This window comes from Nelusetta ayraudi, unplaced genomic scaffold (genome assembly GCF_046127955.1).
Source record: "Nelusetta ayraudi isolate G7.1 ecotype Tasmania unplaced genomic scaffold, CSIRO-AGI_Nayr_v1 ptg000090l, whole genome shotgun sequence".
In the NCBI taxonomy this organism is placed as follows: Eukaryota; Metazoa; Chordata; class Actinopteri; order Tetraodontiformes; family Monacanthidae; genus Nelusetta; species Nelusetta ayraudi.
Window position 1 is genome coordinate 1,157,634 of NW_027466140.1, and position 17,495 is coordinate 1,175,128.

Genomic DNA, 17,495 nt, shown 5'->3' on the forward strand with positions numbered 1-17,495 from the left:
TGCTTTTTTAAATCTGTGAGTGAGCTGTGACTGCGTTTGCACATTTCCACTTGCTCACGTTTTCACGAGCTCAAAAATACTCAAAGGACTTTTTTGTTAATACAATTTCTTATTCACACCTTCTCAATAGAATCACATGTAAAAACATGACACCAATCACTCATTTTTTTCAGTGTGTGTGTGTCCAATATGTTGCTCAGTTTATAAATCACAACAGCTTTAAACGTGTTAGTCAGTGTTGTTCAAACTCAAGCATGTCAGTACACAAAATGCAAGGTAGCTATTTACAGAATCACAGTGATCCCCAGGGTCGTTTGAATAAAGAATAGAAATAAAGATAAAAATGTAATAATAAAAAAATAAGAACACTTATTTTTGATGTTTGTTGTATCATGGGTACCATGGTGATGGAATACTGCCTGAGAAACATTTTGTGGTAGCAGCTCACTGTAACCACTATTCTTCCTTCTGACTGTAGCAGTTTCTCAGACTGCCTAAACCACGTGGTTGTGGAAACCACGTTGTAACTCGAGGGCAGGATGCTGTGTAAAGATGGGCTGGACTTGGATGTCATCACCATAAAGTAGTGCCAAAAAACTGTTAGTATGTAGCATAATCATTACTCCAGTAAAAGCATTTGCGGGTTAAAGATAGAATTTTAATAGTTCTTGTCTGTTTATTTTTGTCTATATTACCCAAAGCCCAAATGCCGTCTGAAATTGATTTCTTTTTTAATCTCACTTCATCTGTAATCAAATTAATTCATTTTTATTTTTTTGTCAGTTGGACACTTTCCTGGAAAAACCCAGAATCAATCTGTCAGACAGATGTCAGATGCAGTCACGGAGCAACGGTTCAAATTTAAAAAAAAAAAAAAAAAAAAAAAAAGTCTTAGTTTTACATTCAACTTTTTTGCTGTACAACACTTTAATGAGGGTGGGTTTTTCTTAACGGCAAAACTTTTTACTTGGGAGTGAAGAAACTTTCAGGTCAATGTGTGAACAGATATGATAGATAATGGTTGTGTTGATGAGGGGCAGCAGAAAGGCCGCCACTGGGCCTGTCACCCACCGACTCGTTGCCCTTTGCCAGCACCTCGCCTTGGCAAATGAGGGATATGCCGCATGTGTGAGTCATTAAACTGGCCTGATGCACCTGAAACATATATTTTGCCAATTTTTAACGCAGCAGCAGACACACAATTTATATCACATACAGCAACTAAATTATAATCACTGTTTTTATTTACAACTAAATTTAAAAACAACAACAACAACAAATGTTCAGTATGTCTCTCTTCCAGCACTGCGAGTAACTACATGAAACTATGTTTGTGTGCTTTCCAGTCGTGACCTCAACCAGGTTGTTTATCTTCCCAAATGGTTTTTGGCCTCATTTTCAAGCATGCAGCTGCTTCAGTTGCTGTTTCCTGTGAGGCTGCGGAGAGCAAACGCTCCAAGATTAAACAGTGTTTGGCCACCCGGAGGTTCCAAGCACAGAAGCTGTTTGTTGTCCAGAAACGTGAGATCAATCTCAACACTGCTGTATTCAAATTAATTGAAGTAAAACAGAAAATAACAAGATTTTGCCTGCTCCCCCTGTTAAATATAAGTTGCTGCTGACACTCGGGTCCCTTAATGAAGGCTGACATACGATGGCGACAATTGTGCCATGAAACAGGACACTTTCTTTTGGCTTTTTAGAACTTTAGACACATCAATTACATGCTATATGATTATACATTAATTACAACACTGACGCCGTCTACCCTGACGTGGTTTATAAACCCAACTGGGTGGCTACAATAAAACAAAAAAAAAAAATTAAATGTTCACTCTTTTGGTATTAGCACCAAATATCTGATGAAATGTTCACATTAAAGAGCATCAGCTTGCACCATTGTCATCAGCTTTATCAAATTACTCGTCGCAACAGCGCAAAGAACAAACCCGCGCGGTGAGAAGCTTTTTAATCCGGCAAAAACCGATGGGCTGGTTTGTGTTTGCTTATTCCCGTAGAGGGATAATTGATTGGAAAGCGGTGGGGTGGCATTTAGCACCGCTGGGATTCATCTGAATTACCAAGAAAAAGGTCGAGCCACGGAAATAGTCTTTATTGACAGGCAGAATCAATCACATTAAGGCAACAGTGGTGCTGCGACAGCATGCAAATGAGTGAATACAAAAACTTTCTGTCATAAACAGACAAAATCCATGAATGGTCAAAAAGAGAATTAACAACAGGCATCTCAGAAGTGGCTGTTACTGCCTTTGCTGGGATCGGTGGACTTCACGTCGTCTGACTTGGAGCTCTGTTGAAGCAAAGGTGCACGGCGTTAGTACAGCCATTGTGACGAGTGTGCGAGTGTTGGCAGGTTAAATGAAGAATTGGAAGCTGGCTTGCTTTCTCTCACACGGTTAGAGTAGAGAGAAGGGTTAGGGTATACGCTTTGTGTTTCACCTTGGACTTGAAGAGGAGGTTTATGACGCCCTTTGACCTTCTGTCGGCAGTTCTGTCCGAGGTCCCGCTGACAGACATGCTCTTACTGTCCCTCCTGGACTTGGAAGACTCCACCTCCTCTGCACCCCCCGCCACCACCAGGGACAAACCTGCAGGCAACAACCATCCATTGCTGTTTTATATCCTCTTCCCAGCCTTCCAGGAAGGAAGCAGCTGCTTCTTCCTGCTTTTTTTAAGGGGGGGGGGGGGGGGGGGGGGGATCCTGCAGCCGCTTAACTGATTAAATATTGCCCTGGCGATGCCAGTGGCGCCGAGGTTCTGTTCCGCACGGCTGCACAGCTTGTGGTACTAATCAGAGGCTGCATATTAACACCACTGCAGGGCTGGCTGAGTTCAACGTGGCAGGATGCCAGAGAGAATCAAGTAAATTGTGGCTCCATACTCTAATTTGAAGTTAAATATGCTATGCTACTAAAACAGGGACGAGATCATCAAAAACCATTTAGTCTCTAAACTGTCATGAGCTTCGTGTTTTGTTTTTTTTTGTAAAAATTCCTTTCACTGCACAGTGAACTTGGACAGCTACTGAAGCAGTGGCGTCTTCTTTTTTACTTTATTTGAAACAAAACCCAGTTCTTTCTCTCTGTCAGAACCAAATCTGTGTTTTTTTAATTTGAGATATAGTTCAGAGCAAACACTGCAAAATGTTGTACATGTTTTTAAGTTTTTTTGTGTGTCCTTGTCACCTGTGATGGCTGGCAGGGATCTAGAGTTGGCGCTGGTCAGTGACACGCGTTCCACGTTGGGCTCAGACAGGTTGGTGTCACTGCGGAACTCCTGCTTCTTTGACAGCTAGGGGGAGACAGAGATCATGCAACGGCAGCGTCATCGCCCTGCTCATCTTCCTCTGATGCTTCCTTCCTACTCTTGAGGTCACCTGACCGTCTCTCCGGCCAATGGGAAAAAAAAAGGCCGTCCTCACCCGTTTGCAGTCCAGCGTGCTCGTCCTTTCTCGCTCCTCGGAGATGAAGATCATGCTGCTCCTCTTCTTTTTCTTCTTGCTCTTCCTCAGCCTGACCTCGGCGTCACCAACCGTCATCACCAGATCCTCGGAATTGCTGGTGCTCACGCTCCCGCTGGAGCGCTGGAGGGTGAAGGAAGTGGGTGACTCGGGAGGCAGGTCCCTGGGAATGCGTGAAGAACAAAAGGAGTACCGATGATATGGGGTGCCGAATGTAAAAGTTTAATGATGCATTTCTACCTGATATAATTTGAACATTTAGCACTCTTTTCTCGCTTTAAGCTCATATACTGTATATAGTGTGAGTGAGGAAATGAGCTAAATGTGAGAAAAATGTGTAGAAAATGAGCTAAATGACATCATATGTCGTGTCATTTTGCTCATCTCTGGTTCACTTCTGCCTAGTGATGCTCTTGGCACTCCAGGGCAGGGGCAACCAATCTTCACCACCCAAAGAGCCATTTGGACCTTTGAGTGGGAAACACTTTTCTGTCTTTCTGTGGGAAAGACTAGAAAGCAGAAGGTGCCACAAAGGCCTTTGGACATTTAAAATGAAACAGCATTAAGCGTTCTGTTTTCTTCAGACAATTTTCTTTTCTTATAAATCTCCATAGTTTGTCGACCTGGGTTCGAAAAGTTCAAGACAGAAGAGCAGCAAAAAAAGTTTACATGCCATGCTTTGATTTTACAAGATCACCATAATCTTCAAATTTAGAATCACATTTTAGAAATCAACCAACTAAGAACAAATACATTTTAATGAAATACTGATTTTTTTTTTCCCCCAAAGCCACAGGGGGCCACATCAGAGGGATGAAAGAGCCGCATGCGGCCCCGCTGACCCGTGCTCTGGGGTCACGCGATTGATTTTTCAAGTCTAAATGAAAGCTAACTGTCAATGTCACCTGTCTGCCGGCGCCTTCGTCGGAGTCCCACATTCTGATCCCTGCAGCGAGGAGATCGAGATGATCGACTGGCGGATGGAACGCAGCATGGAGCGAGGCCGGGTGGACTTCCTCTCATCCAAGTGCGGCTGGAAGCACAAAGACACCCCGTAATACCCGGTGGTAATGAAATGAAAGCGTAAGCAAGTAAAAAAGCGCTCTAGAAAAAACAAAACAGCAATATCATCACTTTCATTCATAATTACTTAAATCGCTCCTGAGGGGCAGAGCGCTTTTATAAGTTAATGACCATATTTAGCCCCAGTCAGACCATTCCAGCCCTGATCTGACTGTGAGTAAATTTAAAGGTAGAACTCCCACATCAACAATTTTACTTGAAGGGTTTTTTTTTTCTATTATTTTTAAAGGCACTTTGATCTTTAAAATATGCCTGCTTCAGCGCATTTCCAGCTCAATTAGTGCAGCTCCAGCACTGCAACTCTGCATGGAGCCTCGCAGAAAAGAACATGTTTAGGAGATAAACCAAAGCTCTCTCTCTCTCGTTCCGCCTCTGTCCAACCTACCAGCTCCCTCACGCCGTACTCCTTCTCCACTTTCTTCTTCAGCTGCTTGAAGCACTCCTCCATTCGCTCATGGAAAGGCCGCAAGTCGTCCGTCACCCTCTTCTCGTGGAGAGAAATCCCTCCGCCCAGTAATGGGATCTATAAACACCATAAGCACTGCGGCGTCAACGGAATGGCCTCCATAAAATGACGCGTATATTTGTCCGCTGTATTCAGAGAATGTGTGTTTTTGTGTTTGAGTACCTGCCAGGCTATCAGGTCTTTGAGACGCAGCAGTTTGTCCCTGTCCTCTGGGTGCTGCTGGGTGTACTCCTCAGTGAAGAAAGCCTTTACATTTATTTATTAAAAAAAAAGAAAAAAAAAAAGAAAAAAAAAAAGAAAAAAAAAAAAAAAGGTGTTTTCATCTTTCAATTTCAATTCAACAAGCACAATAACTTCATTTGATTTGGGTCAGTGCTAATGATGTTATGTATCCATTAGACTTTCACAAGGACGTCACTTTCAATGCAATTTGGACCCCTGAGCCCGCGATGGTGGCTGATTCTTAGATACTAAATTGCAGTTAATTTATCATGAAAAATGAATCTTGCAGCAAAGCAGTCCCTTAAGGACACGCTAACTTCTGGTCTTGAGGGCTGGGGGGATGAAAAGGTACTGAGACGGTAAATCTCTGCTTTAGCTCCTTTAAAAATGCTGCATACACCCAGTCAACATTTGTCTTGTTTAGATAAGAAAAAATGCAGAGTTGAAGGTTTTAACAAGACAAAAGAAGGTCTAATTGCGACATAAAACACACAACACAACACAAAGTGAAGAATAGTGGAGATGAAGGAAAATAAAACATCACAAGAACTGGGTCTTAGTTAGTTATTGGGTTAGTTTGGTTCAATGGTCGTCATTACCTGAACCAACAAAGACATGATGTGTGGTGCGACAGTCATGCAGCAGTTTACCTTCTCATACTTGGCAAAGCCTCCCATGACCGCTGGGTCCACAATGCCATTGAGGAGCATTGACAGGGGATTGATGGGAAGGCTCCATTCAGCCTGATACTGGTTAATCATGGTGAGAATCTTCTCGTTGGTCGACTCCATGGTCTCGATGGCATTTTCCAACGGTGACAGGGTGGTCTGGATAAAGACGGCGAGTGGTGCAAACAGCGTTGGGGCATCAGAGGGAGGAAACAAAAAATGGAAATTGAGGACAGGAGGGAGGCGCATGGTGAGGACAAAGCAAACTCTCTCAGGGACGTACGTGTTTTACGTCGGTAGCCTCGAACCAACGCAGGATCCCTGGCAGCTTGTACACAGTGGTGAAGGTCGTGCGCTCAATCCACATCGACTGAAATGTGGATAGAGAAGAAGACAAAAAGTCTCATAAGCAACTAATAAATAGCAAGCAAGGTAAAGCATCTGTGTCATATACTCATGTCCAGAAATATTTCTGTCTGGAAATAAGACTGAACTTTCTGCAGTCGATACTTTTATATGCACTATAAATGCATATTTTACAGTAAATACCAAAGTGTTTCTTTAATATGTAGAATGAAACTGCAATTGCAAATCCACTGCTACGGCCTTACTAACATTACAGAGCTCATTATTTAACTATATTCTTAATGTATTAAAAAAGGGCAGCTCAAGTCTACCTTTGACCCATTTTATTATCCCTGTTGTCAGGACAGGCTGATATTTCATTATGCAGTACAGCAGATCCTGAATTGAATTAAGAGTCTGGACAGTCCGTCTGTATCATCAGGAATCCTGAAAAACGATCTGACGCTACATGACAGAATTACTGTTATGTCTTCTGAGTCGATCATTTAAAGACAAGGAATCATCTTTACGCATTTAAAAAAACAAATAAACAACAATATACTCACTGCAAACTCGTTGTTGGGGTCAACGGGTCCTTTCCTCACAGGTCTGGAATAGTGAAAACGCTGCACGTAGTTGGATTTGTAGAAGCTGCCGTTGTAAGACAAGGGAGATGGAGTTTAAAGTGAAAAAAGAAAGAAAGGTATTGTGAGCTTCTCATAAAAGCCTACGCAGAGTTGAACATTCTGTTGACTGACTTGATAATCTGGTCGGGGACAGGTTTGTTCTTCAGACGCGGTGGAATCTCAAGGACTGGCTGCACTGTGAAACACTGGATATCTGGACCAGACTGTTAAGGAAGCAAACTTTATTCCCAGACTTTCACTCGATAAGCCCGCATCAAAATCAATAAACGGGCTGTAGAAAATGAGTCATGCAACCTCCAGGGGCTGGAATTTGTTGTAATTTATTGAAGTCACAAATACAGGTAGATAAATGAAAGAAAGAAAGAAATAGCTGTGTGTGTGTGTGTGTGTGTGTGTGTGTGTGTGCGTTAAGAGCTTGCTAGCTTGGAAAATTATGAAGAGCGCACTCTGGTGATTGTGAAGGATACACTGAAGCGAGGAGTCCCTAATATCGCTCCCTGGCATGGTGGTGGTGTTGAGGCGCACGGCACTGGGGAACTGGCTCATCAGGTGGTTCTGAAAGTCCTCTCTGCGTTCATATTCTTTCCCACGGTGGATAAATACCTTGTTCTTAAGTGGAAGGAGGCAGATTGCTGTTAATAACGCAGATAAGACAAAAAAAAGGCTTGGACAATTTTCAAACATTCCTGTGCTAATCCTCTTTAGCTTTTTCAGAGACGGTGTTACGGTTTTACAGCCCACTTTAACAGTAACATTCTGACAATGTCATGTGCGTCATAGGCTGATTAATAACAGGGAATGTTTTTTTTTATGTGTCTGTTCATTTCAGGATAGACCTGATCAATGAAAAAAAATAATTGATCCCTGAGGAAGTCCATGTCTTTGTTCTTTTCGAGATTCCACACAAATGAAACCAGTATGGGGTTGAGCTGTCCATATATTACCACTTCTTCGCAGTATTACTTTGGTATTATCATTCACTTCTGACTTTACGTCCTCTTGAAAGAAAAATGCTGCTATTGTTGCTATTTTGCTGCAGGCTATGAAGGGCTGTCGTGGGACCAGGCTTGTTTGTGTTGTGGCTGATTTCAACAGCACAGAATTGGGTTCGTGCAGACCATCAGCCAATACTGGCCCAAGCAGCCAACTCACTCACTGACATTCCCCCATCACAGCCCAGCAGCTGAAAACACTGTAATGACTACAAGAGACGTAATCAGAGTTTATTTCTGCACTTTGTTGAAATCCGCATCCCTCTGTGTTTACACGAGATTCTTTATGTCCCATTCTGTTAAACATCGTGCACTTGTGTAAAGAAAAAAAAATAGCTGCAGCTGCAATTTTGAAGCGCTTCACAGATTAAAAAAACAAGAGCAAAGTTTGAAAACATCTGGTGTGTAAGACGGAGTAAATGTGTGTTTTTATTCGACGTGCATGCGCAATACAAACCCTGAGGAAGGGCGGATAGCCTTGTCCATAGTAGCCCACTGCAAAGTAGTCAGGCTTTGGCCTCAAGATCTTCATAATGTTCTCATAGAACTTGGCTTGTTTCTCCTGCAAGAAAATATTGGAAGCTTTTAATTCGGAGGACAGTCAGATGTGAGGCAGTTTAATCAGCTCACGCCAATGACAAAGTTTCCCCGCACAGAATGGAAGGGCTTTGCGGGTGACGGCTGCGGAGGGGAGGAAAAAATAATGAATTGCCCAGCAACCAAGGGCAACATCCGCTCATTTATAAAACCACATAAATTCACCATTAGCCGAGACAGCCGCTGCAACAGTCACAGAGAGGAAGGGATTTCTGAATCATTAGGAAGAGTGTCTATGGGTGGCAAAGGAAGGTCAAGTAGAGAGGAGACAGAGGAGGATTTGATGTTAAAGAACGAGTCATGGTTGTGGGAAATCTTTCCTGTGGGGACGCCAAAGGAAGACATGACAGAGACAAACGTGGGGCTGTGTGACATTTTCACTCGGAGTCATGAAACATTAGAAAAGTTTTCTAGTTTTTAGATTAAAATAATCATTACAATATGCATTACAGGCTGACCACAGTGGTACACATCAAAGTGACTTATGCTACTTGAACACATTAGTCGGATCCACTTCAGCTTTTTTTCTTTTCCCAACAAGCCTTTTACCTTAAGGACATTTTCTTTTTAATAAAGGAACACACTGGCGAAGGCTGAAAGAACAAACGGGGAAGGAAAGCGGAATCATTAAGTTGATAGATGCAGAAGAGGTATATCTGCCGTTACTTCCCCTCCAAGGATGTGAAGGGGAAAATCCTTGAGCAACACTTTTATACGCTGAGCACCAAGGCGCTGTAATTTTCATCCCCTCTAAATGGTTTTAATTCCACGGCGTGTTGCCGGAGGGCGGGCCCTCCTCGCGCAGTTATGCAAAAGAGACGGGTTGGAAGTCTCGGATGACAGGATTCTTCTTACCAGCCTTTTGCTGAGCAGCTCGTAGTCAAAGATCTCGTTCTCGTACTGGTCGGCCAGTTCCTTGCACAGAGTGATGGCCTCCTCCCACATCTGAGCACACACACACATTAGCAAAAGAGACAGAGAGAAAGGCTGCTCAATATACCCTACACACAGAGGGAGTTCATCCAGCAAAATCTAAGACTGTGTCTCAAAAGGAAGACGTGGGGCTGACGGCAGCTTCAAAGAGCGCAAAGCTCCCAGTACAAACACGGATGGGTTGAAACACACTGCCGCTCTCGGCCTTGGCGCCACCGCTGTCTCAATCTAAACAAGTCATCTCTTTATCTTTTGGTCAATCCAATGAAAAAAAAGAAAAAAAATGTTAATTGCCATTCCCCTGCTAGAAGGGCAGAAGAGCTTTTCTCTCAGAAATTCACCAGCGATGGTCCCAAAGGCCTGATGAGCACTGATGCATCCCTTAAAAAGGTTTTTTTTTCTTAAGAGCAAACTTTGCCGACCTTGCCCTTGTCGAAGTAGTCGATTATGGTGTCGTAGAGCGTCTCTTTGAGCTGCCGCTGGATTTGTGAACCGTGGGACTCAAACTGTGGGCTGCAGATCTCATCCAGCCACTGCAGCGGCGGCGGCGGCGGTGGCGGTGGAGCAGGAGACACAGAGCAAAGAAAATTGGATTAGTTCTTTTTTTTTGTTGATAGCGAAACATTTTCTCTGCTCTCATTTATCATTGTTTAGAGTAAAGGAAAAGGGAGCGAGAACTCCGAGATAGGACTTCCTTTGTTGTCATGCGTAAAATTTTTGGCCCCAAATCAGAGCGTTCAACAAATTAGGCAGAACAATGCACATCTTTCATATAGCTGACACAATGGCTAATCTTCCACCAGACAGTGTTTCATACAGATCCACTTAAAGAACCGAAGACAAAAAAAAACAACAAAAAAAAAAAGCTGAGTGATCCCCAAAAGTGAATTATATTAGTGGAACTGTTTTATCGACTTAAAAATGTGTCGGGGGGAGATAGTGGGCGGCCAGGCTTCGCGCTCCTGCCTGCTCATCACATTAACGTGAAACGAGGGTGACTGCCGACGAGCGGAGATTATGACGAACGTTAGATTTAACTGCTCCGGGTGTAATTACACCAGACAGGAGGGAGAGACCCCTCCGCCGTCCGTCTCCACGAGCCTCTGAGTGCCTCGTAAAAAACAGAGACGAGCAGACAGGAGAGGTCACAGGCGCAGACACACAAAACGCGGATCCCGGCACTTGCCGCATTAATCACGGCGGCACCGGTCAGTGTCGCCGCCGTCAAGTCACCCTGGAGCCCAGTCAGTTGGAGGCCGGGGACACTGCGGCCATTTATTATGAGCCGGTGCAAAAAAGAAAAAAAAGGAAAAAAAAAAGTGCCTCTGTCATGGCGGATATACCTCATTAGGTAGAAGACAGTGGCAGCGGTGTTGAATGACGAATCACCTCTTTATACAGCTGTGAATATGTGTGTGTAAATGTGTGTTTTGCATATGCGTGTCTGTTTGTGTCTCACCTTCAGCAGGCGAGAGTGAAGCAGCAGGGTGTAAGCCGCCTCGGTGTAGTTCTCACCCTCCAGGTGAAGATCCCTCAACTTGTAAAGATACCTGGGCAAGCACACACACACACACACACACACACACACACACACACACGCAGGCACACACACACACACACATTCACAAAAGGTCACAAGAAATTCAATGCCAGTCCACTAGGTGCCACTGTCTGGCAACCCGAAACGCTGCCTGGAATAAATCACATTCCTCACTGTCTCGTTCAGTCAGTGTCTCTCACCCATCTCAGTCACACACACACATCACTGAAGTGCACTGTAGGCAAGACAAAAAAGGTCAGTGAGACGCACGCAGACGGCGCAGACTCACGAGAGTGTCTCTCTGTTGGCGCTGCAGATGTTGCAAAGCAATTAAAAGAAAGTTTGTCAGCGGCTTGAAATGGAGGGAAAGTTGAGGAGCGTTTGGCTGCCAGTGCAGCACATAAGTTAATTGCTCTTGTGTTGTTTTGTTTGTTGGGGTTTTTTTTTCTCAGTTTTGGGGTCTTATTCTTGGTCTCCATCTGTCAGAAGACAACATTTTACCCACGGCTGGACTTTTCTGTTCCACCGCTGATGACAAAGCTGAAAGCAGCGGCCAGTGAAACCGGCCACTTGGAATATCCACCAGGTGCTGCGCTGAGTGGAGAGAATTTGCACATTTTTCCTTTTCGTATTTCTGTTCTGTCAAACTCAGTTGTGGTTGCATTACTGGGCAGCTGCGCCGGAAACCAAAAAATAAATACTACACATTTTCTCGCTACGGTCAGTAAAGCAACCCAATCGTCCTGTGACTCTGCTTGCCTGACATTGGTGTTCACTGATTTTTCAGTAAATATTTGTTTTTATTATCAGCTGTTAAGGATGAACAAATCCAGGCAAAGGTCAAACTTAAGTCCTCATCGATTTTATTGGCTTTCATCCTGCGAATTGTAAGAGCCGCCCCACTCTTCCCTCCTCCTTTAAGAATCAGGTTATCCCCCATCCGTTGAATCCTCAACAGCAGCAGCGAGTGACCTTGAGCGCGATACAGGACCTCGAAGCGCCGCGGCCGCTCCGTCTCTTTACCAGAGACGAAGTTGGAAAGGAATCACGGCTCCCGCTGAGCAGATCTGCTCCTAGCGTGGTGCCCTTCGCTATCACACTGAGATTGAGGGTGTGAATGGGTAATAGAGGCTCCCACTGGGGAGCAATTTGGCTCAACATAGACAAAAAAGGCATTAATGCACGTCCATTTAGCCTCTCAGCGGTATATTAAATGTTCGGCTGCGGGCTAAGGGCCATATCATCATTTGGTTTAGTGGCGTCGACGCTTTGGCCTGGGGCAGCTGTACATCTTGTGCGTGGGCACCGGAGAGTCGCTGCGGCTTATTGTGCAAAGCAGATGTTGAGCCTTTGTGTAAATTTGCAGGGAAGTGTTTACTTGATTGGCCGGGTATTAACACGTCCTCCGTAGGATGTATGCAGGCGGCCGGTCGACCGCTGAGATAAGCACACATGAAGATCACTAATGATGTTTAATGTGGCGCCGCCGCCGCCAACAACTCGTCCTTCCTTCACGTCTTCCCTTCCTCAGGGCCATCTCATCATTCCCTCTCCAGTCTCCCTCCAGTCAGACCACGAGCTGATCCCATGGATTTTGACATTAATTCAGTGAGACCCATATAATCCCTTGTCAGATTATGGAAAATGCACACAGACAAGTGCGCGTGCACGCACGCAGGCGCACGACACGCACGACACACACATGTGATAGAAACAGGCAACACTTTAAAAGCACATGATGTTAAAATGAGAGAGTAAATACCTGATGTACATCCCCTCGCGATTGATATCCTTGTAAAAGTTCTGCAAGAAACAATAGAAGGATTCAAATGGAGTTGGGTGAGTGTCATATTCAGCGTGCGCTTGTGTGCGTTCCAGCGTGGGTGTGTGTGTTTCAGAGAGAGATTTACAAAAACCATCGGGGTGCGCCGCACGGAGTTAAGTTTCTAATTTTCGTATTTGTGCAGCGGACTGTTTGACGAGGCTGTCGGGTGTGTGAGTTGTGTGCACTGCGTCACAGTGTGTGACCTTGATAATGGCTGTGTGTGTGTTAATGTGTGGGAGTTTAATGAGCTTTCAGAATAAAAAAAAAAAAAGTGATGTAACTCAATGCGGACACGCAGAACATCCAGCACGTGCGTACGTTGTTTGTCTATTTGATTTTGGCAAAGGTCACAGACGCTGACGGTGGAAATAACAAAAATTATTTAAAGGCTCAGTGTGTAAGGTTCAGTGACATCTCGTGGGATAAAATCTAAACTACGTCAAATGTTGCATCCATTTATTTTCGGTAGATGAATCACCTCGATGTTTACCCTAATGTTGAATTTCCCACGTTTCCTGTTTCCATGTTCTGGAAATGAAAAGTTACGCACTAGGCCTTTAATTTAAGGTAATATCTAGTTGGAGGCTGCTCTGTTCCAATGGAGATTAAACATTCCAATCAACTTCATCAATCCTTCTCATTACATGTGCGCATATTTCACTCAGACCCAGATATCAATAACTAAGTGAATGGGTGTTTATTACTGTATCTATTTTTAAGCGTGTTTGTGTTTATGTGTTATTTTGCTGTTTTTCAAGGAATCCAGACTACCACACCTTTAAACCTGTGCATCTCTCAGCATGTGTGCATGAATAGTTCAGTGCAGTCTGACTGGCAGTCTGCAGGAAGGAGCAATCCTCCTTCCAGCCACACAAATAAAAAGAGAATGGATAATGGACAGCTGCCACTGGCCACCTTTGCCGTTTCCTTGCAGCTTGCCCTCAGGCTGGTGACAAAAACATGTAGAACACTCTGAATCTATCATTTTCTGGTCCTCCCCATCTTTAAAAAAAAAAAAAAAGAAAGACCAAAACTAGGGGGGAAAAAGTAAATGAGAATGATAGCACATTTGCGGGGAGGAAGGCAGAGCTCCTGAGGATGAATAATGTGATTTAATCTTCCGTGGAGGCGATGGCTGGAGATGGAATCATTACTAAACCTGAGAATACCGTGGGGGGGAATCTGATTAGGAGATCGCATGAGAGGAAGGATGTAAAAGAGACAGACTCTGACGCAACCTCCTGCCAACAGCCAGACACCAGACACACCGATGAATTGTTTCTGTTAGATCAATCGGCGGGAAAAACCAAAAGTGGGAGAGACATGAAAGAGGCGGTAAAGACAAGGCGCACAGCGGTTCGCTCTGCGGGCTGAGTCCCCCGTCTCACGGACGGAACCTTGACAGAAGTCTTTTCACATGCGTCGTCTCTTTTCGGCTCTCGCCTCTCAGTTTATAATTAGTCTATTGATGTGTGTCTAAACGCGTGCGCCCATCTGAGATCTGCAGCCAGTGTCAACACTACAAAGCGTGATACATGAATTGAAAGGTTCCGTGTCTATGATTGCAAATCCTTGGAACGCACACCGCATTCAGGACTGATGAAATGTGCCGGGGGAAAGGACAGGAAATATGAAATTGTCAAAGAAATGGAAGGGAGAACAAAACACATCACGACTGTCTTTGACACGTCTTCCGGCTTATAGCGCACGCTGGACAAGTGGCTCTGCCGGAAAACCTTTTGATGTGCAGGAGCTTGTAAGTTGGAAGGCGGAACCTGTTCAGGCGCGGTGTGGAAACATACCAGCAGGTTGACGGTGCAGCTCATGCGGTTGTTGCGGCTGTCCTCACTCATCACGGTGCGGTAGTCCAGCAGCCGAATGAGGAGCCCCTTCACCAAGGCCACAAAGTGCTGCACCTGTGGCTTCAGCAGGGGCTTCTCAGAGACGCAGTCCAGCAGGCTGGCACACAAAGAAGCAGGCGTCAGTCAATGTGCACTAGTGTGTTACAAATGCGTTGCTTCGTTGGAAAAAAAAAAAAGCAAACAAATACAATGTTAACTCCGCTAATCTGGCTGCAGAGCAACATCACCCTGGAGGTAGCAGAGCAGACTGCATTTCTGTGACTGCAGAATGACAGATATGATAAAGGTCATCATTTCTCAACTAAAATTTATTAGAAACAGGAACATGAAAAATTCAAATTTTGGATTCCTGTAGTTCCCTCTCAAAGTGTCCCAGTTCAAAATGCATCAAAAATGATCCACAGGATTCTGCCAAGGGTTTACAGGGTCAGAAACAAGATTGGATGGGTACTTCTCTGTTTTATTGGGGATTAATAATAGATTTGGAGAGAACGCTGGATGTCGCTCACACTGTTGGAAATCTTTTGCCAAGTAGCGAAAGCGCAGTTTAAGAAAAAAGTTTGATGAAAACTTGATTGATGTTCAGGTCGGTCGAGAAGACACTCACTGCTGAAGCAGAACTCTTTCGACGTCAGAATCTTTAATGTTACTAAATACTTTATTGGAGGTCTTTTAACCTTCTCCTATTAGAACACCAGCTCTTCTCTCTGCACTGAAGGACAAGGACAGATTAAGTGGAGCTGCTACGAACTCAGAGGAGCCCAGCAAATAGACTCCATGGGATGCGCATGTGGCCCAGAAAGCAAAAGGGAATGCATTAGTGAATCTGAGCTGTTGCCTTTTGAGGAAGGTCTTTGTGGCGCACCCTACAAAAACCAGGCTGAACGTAGCCATTGAAATGTCGGACGTCCCTTTGAACCTGGTGAACTTTTTTTTATTTACATTGCGTGGCTTCATGTCGGAGCGAGAGAGAGCCGGGGTTAAAAACTTGCGCTGAGCTGCACGCCGCTGGAATGCCAACGCTTTAATGTTGCTTCCTGACATCGTTTCATGTTTTATTTACAACTCCCACTCATGTAAAGTGGGTATGATGCGAAGCTCAACTGGCCCTCTGGGATTAATTACGTTTTCCAAATTGATATCTTTAATTTATCACTGTGCCGAGCTTGTTTTTTTTCCCCTACTTGTCAGACATCACCGTCTGCTTCGCCTGCGCCCCACCAACTCTTACATGGTTTCCAGCAGATGCATGTAGCGCTCATCTCCCCCTCCGCCCTCCACCTCGTGGTCCAGCTTCAGAATAATCTCGTTCTCAAACTGCGGGTGAGCAAAAAAAAAAGAGAGAGCAGAGAGGAAATAAGAAACAAATGAGAGGATGGATGGATGCAAGGAAAGGTCTGTTATGCAACCAAAGTTAACAAGTCTTTTTCATACAATTTTAATGTTGAATTAAGCGAGAAATTCAATGTTTTGCTTTGACATGGAAGCACTAAAAATGCACATGTAATCATACAGTACAGTCACAGTAATTTTGTGTGTGTGCGTGTGTGTGTGTCTCCTCGCTTTGCTTCACCTTGTGGAAGTCTCCCGAGTGTTGGTGTTCACAGGTGATCATGTCAAAGAAGATGGGAATGGTCGCCCGTCTCAGCTCCTCCTCTGGGATCAAAGTCATCTCCAGGATGGGACCCACCATGCCGGGGATGAAACAGATCTTGTGGCTGCCTGGAAGACAATTCTGCATTATTTAAGGGGAAAAAAAAAAAGTGAAACCATGCCTGACCTCATCTCCCTATGCATGATGAATACATGCCGCTTTATCAGCTCTTCAGCTCTGAGGTTTCTGCACAGCGGTGTGTGTCATCATAAATGTTATTCCATCTACAGACATTTATTTTCTATCACCGCTTCTCCTGCACTCAGTCTGTCCCAGTCGTCTTGGGGGATTGGGGGAGCTTGGACGAGTTTCTGGTGTATCGCTGAGCCACAACCATTTGCACTGGCACCGTACAGCTGATTCAGAGTTGCCAGATAGGCTAATGTGAATGTTTTTGGACTGTGGCGAGGAAGTCGGGCTAACTGAAGTGAAGCCATGCAGATGCAGAGAGAACAGGCCAAACTCCAGGCCGGAAGGTCCAAAATCCCTCATGTGGTTTGTGTTGGAATGAACAGCAGCTCGCCTCTCATGCACAGTCGCTTAAAGAGTGGCTTGCAGATTTTTATAATGTGAATGCTGCAGAAGGTTTGTATTGAAAGGAGACAACTGGACTGTGTTTTTTGCACAGGACCAGGAGGAAAGGAGCAAAATTTGTCCGCAGAGATCGCTTTAGGTTGCAAAAATCTGAATTTTCACACAGTTGCATGGTTGTATTAATATATTATTGTCTTTGTTGGAATTAGGGCAAAGAGGATCAGCAACTAATAATAAATAATAAAAATTACTGGGTTGCCATTTCCTCTCATACATATTCAGGTACTGTATATCTTCATGAAGCATGTGAAGACATCCACTCCTTTGGCTTACCTAGCTTGTACCAGATGTCACGTATAGCGAAGCCAATAAGTCGCCTCATATCTCCGTATCTAAAGGGAAAGACAAGAGGAAAAAACGTACGGAGAGATAAAGCTGGAGGATTACGTAAATATTGATCTATACCAACGCGGCGGTGAAAAATATAACACTGCAGCAAATTGCACTGACACTAACTAAATTAAAAGTCCGCACTGAGACAGCACGGGGCTTTAATGGACAGTGGGGAGTGAGATGGCAGATAGATCACAAATCAGAGAGAGTCTCATTAAAGGCTGTGGAAAGGAGGTGTGTAAATAAGTAAATT

At 44.4% G+C, this 17,495-nt stretch overlaps 1 protein-coding gene across 2 annotated transcripts in view; it reads right to left on the minus strand.

The window, feature by feature from the left end:
- Window positions 1-2,092: 2,092 nt before the first annotated feature.
- The window catches only part of dock2 (dedicator of cytokinesis 2), an 84,758-nt gene continuing 69,355 nt past the window's right edge, over window positions 2,093-17,495 (minus strand). For both annotated transcript variants that reach the window (XM_076046738.1, XM_076046737.1), the window contains exons 31-51: window positions 17,183-17,241; window positions 16,235-16,383; window positions 15,893-15,978; window positions 14,602-14,758; window positions 12,737-12,777; window positions 10,894-10,984; window positions 9,857-9,967; window positions 9,357-9,446; window positions 8,362-8,466; window positions 7,380-7,521; window positions 7,024-7,105; window positions 6,832-6,916; window positions 6,204-6,290; window positions 5,903-6,079; window positions 5,193-5,276; window positions 4,950-5,087; window positions 4,387-4,514; window positions 3,443-3,644; window positions 3,207-3,312; window positions 2,461-2,609; window positions 2,093-2,311 (exon numbers count right to left, since the gene is read on the minus strand). In XM_076046738.1, coding sequence (XP_075902853.1) covers window positions 2,249-2,311; window positions 2,461-2,609; window positions 3,207-3,312; window positions 3,443-3,644; window positions 4,387-4,514; window positions 4,950-5,087; window positions 5,193-5,276; window positions 5,903-6,079; window positions 6,204-6,290; window positions 6,832-6,916; window positions 7,024-7,105; window positions 7,380-7,521; window positions 8,362-8,466; window positions 9,357-9,446; window positions 9,857-9,967; window positions 10,894-10,984; window positions 12,737-12,777; window positions 14,602-14,758; window positions 15,893-15,978; window positions 16,235-16,383; window positions 17,183-17,241 — 2,332 coding nt within the window. In that variant the 3' untranslated portion in view covers window positions 2,093-2,248. The remainder of the gene's footprint in view (window positions 2,312-2,460; window positions 2,610-3,206; window positions 3,313-3,442; window positions 3,645-4,386; window positions 4,515-4,949; window positions 5,088-5,192; window positions 5,277-5,902; window positions 6,080-6,203; window positions 6,291-6,831; window positions 6,917-7,023; window positions 7,106-7,379; window positions 7,522-8,361; window positions 8,467-9,356; window positions 9,447-9,856; window positions 9,968-10,893; window positions 10,985-12,736; window positions 12,778-14,601; window positions 14,759-15,892; window positions 15,979-16,234; window positions 16,384-17,182; window positions 17,242-17,495) is intronic.